The 3,304-nt window shown below is 37.0% G+C and overlaps 1 protein-coding gene across 1 annotated transcript; it reads left to right on the forward strand.

The window, feature by feature from the left end:
• Window positions 1-72: 72 nt before the first annotated feature.
• Window positions 73-3,171, forward strand: T551_03749 (uncharacterized protein; the record flags this gene model as incomplete). The annotated part of the gene is made up of 1 exon (XM_018376012.1): window positions 73-3,171. The coding sequence occupies one exon, from the start codon at window positions 73-75 to the stop codon at window positions 3,169-3,171; it is 3,099 nt and encodes a 1,032-aa protein (XP_018227777.1).
• Between the last annotated feature and the right edge of the window lie 133 nt (window positions 3,172-3,304).

Raw genomic sequence — 3,304 nt, forward strand, 5'->3', positions numbered from 1 at the left:
ATCAAAACACATTAACGGAAACTCAAACTCAGCCACACACCACAACGCAAATCCACCCCCATCTGGCACGGCTTGGCGCGGGCGGTGGCGCGGGCGGTTAAGCGGCAGGCACAAAAAAATGATGAGATTGGAGAGGAACATCTTTTAGCTTTAATTCTAAAGGAAGGTGAATTAGATCAACAGGAATGCAAAAAAAGACTGAAAGAGTACTGCAAAAACTTAAGAAGTATAAATCCTAAATTAGATAAAGTGGATCAAAAATTACAAAAAGTGTGTAAAGAAGATAGAACAGCTGAAGAAAAGTGCACAGGATTAAAAGACAAAGTCACTCAAAAATGCAATGATTTTAAAAATAAACTTCAAATAGCAGCTGTAAAAGAAATTTCAAAACTGACAGATGGCGATTGTAAAGAGAATGAACGACAATGTCTATTTTTGGAGGGAGCATGTCCAACAAAACTTAAAGATAACTGCAATACTTTGAGAAATAAGTGCTATCAAAAGAAGCGTGATAAAGTGGCGGAAGATGCTCTTTTAAGAGCAGTTCGCGGAAGTTTAACTAGTGAAGTTACATGTCAAGGAAGGCTCAAAGAGGTTTGCATAGAGTTAAGTCAAGAAAGTGATGAATTAACAAAGCTTTGTCTTTACCAAGAAACAACATGTAGCAAATTTGTATCAGGAAAAAAAGGAAAATGTGATACTCTTGAAAAAGATGTTAAAGCAGTACTTGAAAAGAAGAATGAATTGCGAGGAAAATGTCTACCATTACTTGAGCAATGTTATTTTCACAGAGGGAACTGCGAAGGAGACAAATCAAAATGCAATGAACCTACTAATCAAGGCTGCAAAGAATATATACCAGATTGCGATAAACTAGAAGAAGAATGTGAAAAACAAAATATCATTTACATACATCCGGGACCTGATTTCGATCCAACTAAGCCAGAGCCTACAGTAGCAGAGGACATAGGGCTGGAAGAGCTTTATAAAGAGGCTGAGAAGGATGGAATTTTTATTGGAAAGAATCATCTAAGAGATGCAACGGCTTTGTTGGCGTTGCTTAATAAAAACCTTGAGAAACAAGAATGTATAAAAACCCTTCAAAAAAGCTGCAAAAACCCTCATGAACATGAAGCCTTGGAAAAACTATGTAAGGATAATACTTTAAGTGATTACGGAAAAGAAAAATGTGAAGAATTGAAAAACGATGTTAACAAAACTTGCAAAATTCTCACTTCAAAAGTCATTGATAATCGTCTTTTTGATCCAGTAAATTCTAAAGTTGTTGGATGGGGCAAGTTGCCAACATTTCTTAGTGATGAAGAGTGTGCAAGACTAGAATCTTATTGCTTTTATTTTAAAGAAAGATGTCCAGATGTCAAAGAAGCTTGTATGAATGTGAGGGCAGCGTGTTATAAGAGAGGGCTTGATGCACGAGCAAATGATGTATTGCAAGAAAATATGCGTGGATTATTGCGTGGTTCAAATAAAACCTGGCTTAAAGACTTTCAACAAAAATTGATAAAAGTATGTGAGGAACTGAAAGAAGGAAATAAAGGAAGTTTCCCAAACGATGAAATATTTGTTCTGTGTGTACAGCCAGCAAAAGCAGCTCGGTTGCTTACACATGACCATCAAATGAGGGTTATCTTTTTACGACAACAATTGGATCAAAAGCGAGATTTTCCAACAGATAAAGACTGCAAAGAATTGGGAAGAAAATGTGAAGCTTTAGGGAAGGATTCAAATCAGAGTCAATGGCCATGTCATACGCTAAAACAACAGTGTGACCGCTTAGGGACTACAGAAATTTTGAAGCAGGTTTTATTGGATGAACACAAGGATACTTTGAAAACTCATGAAAACTGTGTAACATATTTAAAGGAAAAGTGTAATAAATGGTCTAGAAGAGGCGATGACCGTTTCTCTTTTGTATGTGTCTTCCAAAACGCTACATGTGAGCTGATGGTAAAAGACGTGAAAGACAGGTGTGAAGTATTCAAAAAAAATATAGAGGTTGCAGAGATCGTTGATTTTCTTAAAAATAACACAAATAACATAACAACACTGGAAAGAAACTGTCCCTCTTGGCATACGTATTGCAATAGATTTTCGCCTAATTGTCCAGATCTTACGAAAGAGGATAGTTGTACAAAAGTCAAGAAACATTGTGAGCCGTTCTATAAAAGAAAGGCCTTGGAAGATGCTCTCAAAGTAGAGCTTCGAGGAAATTTAAACAAAAATAAATGCGAATCAGCATTAAAAGGATATTGTACACAATTAGGAAAATTAAATAATGAATCTATCAGAAGTTTATGTAAAGATAACACCAAGAATAACCTTAAAAAGAATGATGAAGATGTTAGGAAGGAACTCTGTGAGAAATTAGTAAAAGAAGTGGAAGAACAGTGCAAAGCATTACCAACAGAACTAGAACAACCGACAAAAGAGTTAGAAGAAGATTCTAAGACATATGAGGAACTTAAGAAACAGGCAAAGGACTCAATGAACAAGTCCAATCTTGTTTTATCATTCGTTAAGAAAAACGGAAGTAATACATCGAAAAATAATAGTAAGAGCAAGGATAAGAATGCCGTTTCAAACGGACTTCAAGATACCACAGAACATGTGAAAATACTACGGAGAGGAGTTAAGGATGTATCCGTAACAGAATCGGAAGCTAAGGCATTTGATTTGGCAGCAGAAGTATTTGGAAGATATGTAGATTTGAAGGAAAAATGTGAGAAATTGACCTCGGATTGTGGGATCAAGAAAGATTGCAAAGCCTTAGAAAATGTGTGTGAAAAGATACAAGGAGTATGTTCGAAACTAAAACCACTGAAAGTGAAGCCGCACGAAATAGTCACAGAAAGCACAACAACGACCACGACGACAACAACAACCGTTACCAATCCGAAGGCAACAGAATGCAAATCCTTACAGACAACAGACACATGGGTTACACAGACATCGACACACACGAGTACATCTACCATCACATCTACGATTACATCAAAAATAACACTCACATCAACGAGGCGGTGCAAACCAACCAAGTGTACGACAGGGGATGATGCAGAAGACGTGAAGCCAAGTGAAGGCTTGAGGGTGAGCGGGTGGAATGTGATGAGGGGGGTGATAGTAGCAATGGTTATTTCGTTCATGATTTAGAAAGCAAATGAGCAGGATTTAATGATGAGCATGTATATTTACTAGATGAGCAAGCAGGGTAGGAGAGGAAAGAGTAAGGTAGATTGAGTCATCTCTTCAGCATCAATTGAAAGTGCATTACACATGAAATCAC

Source organism: Pneumocystis jirovecii (assembly GCF_001477535.1).
Source record: "Pneumocystis jirovecii RU7 chromosome Unknown supercont1.63, whole genome shotgun sequence".
NCBI classification, from domain to species: Eukaryota; Fungi; Ascomycota; class Pneumocystomycetes; order Pneumocystales; family Pneumocystaceae; genus Pneumocystis; species Pneumocystis jirovecii.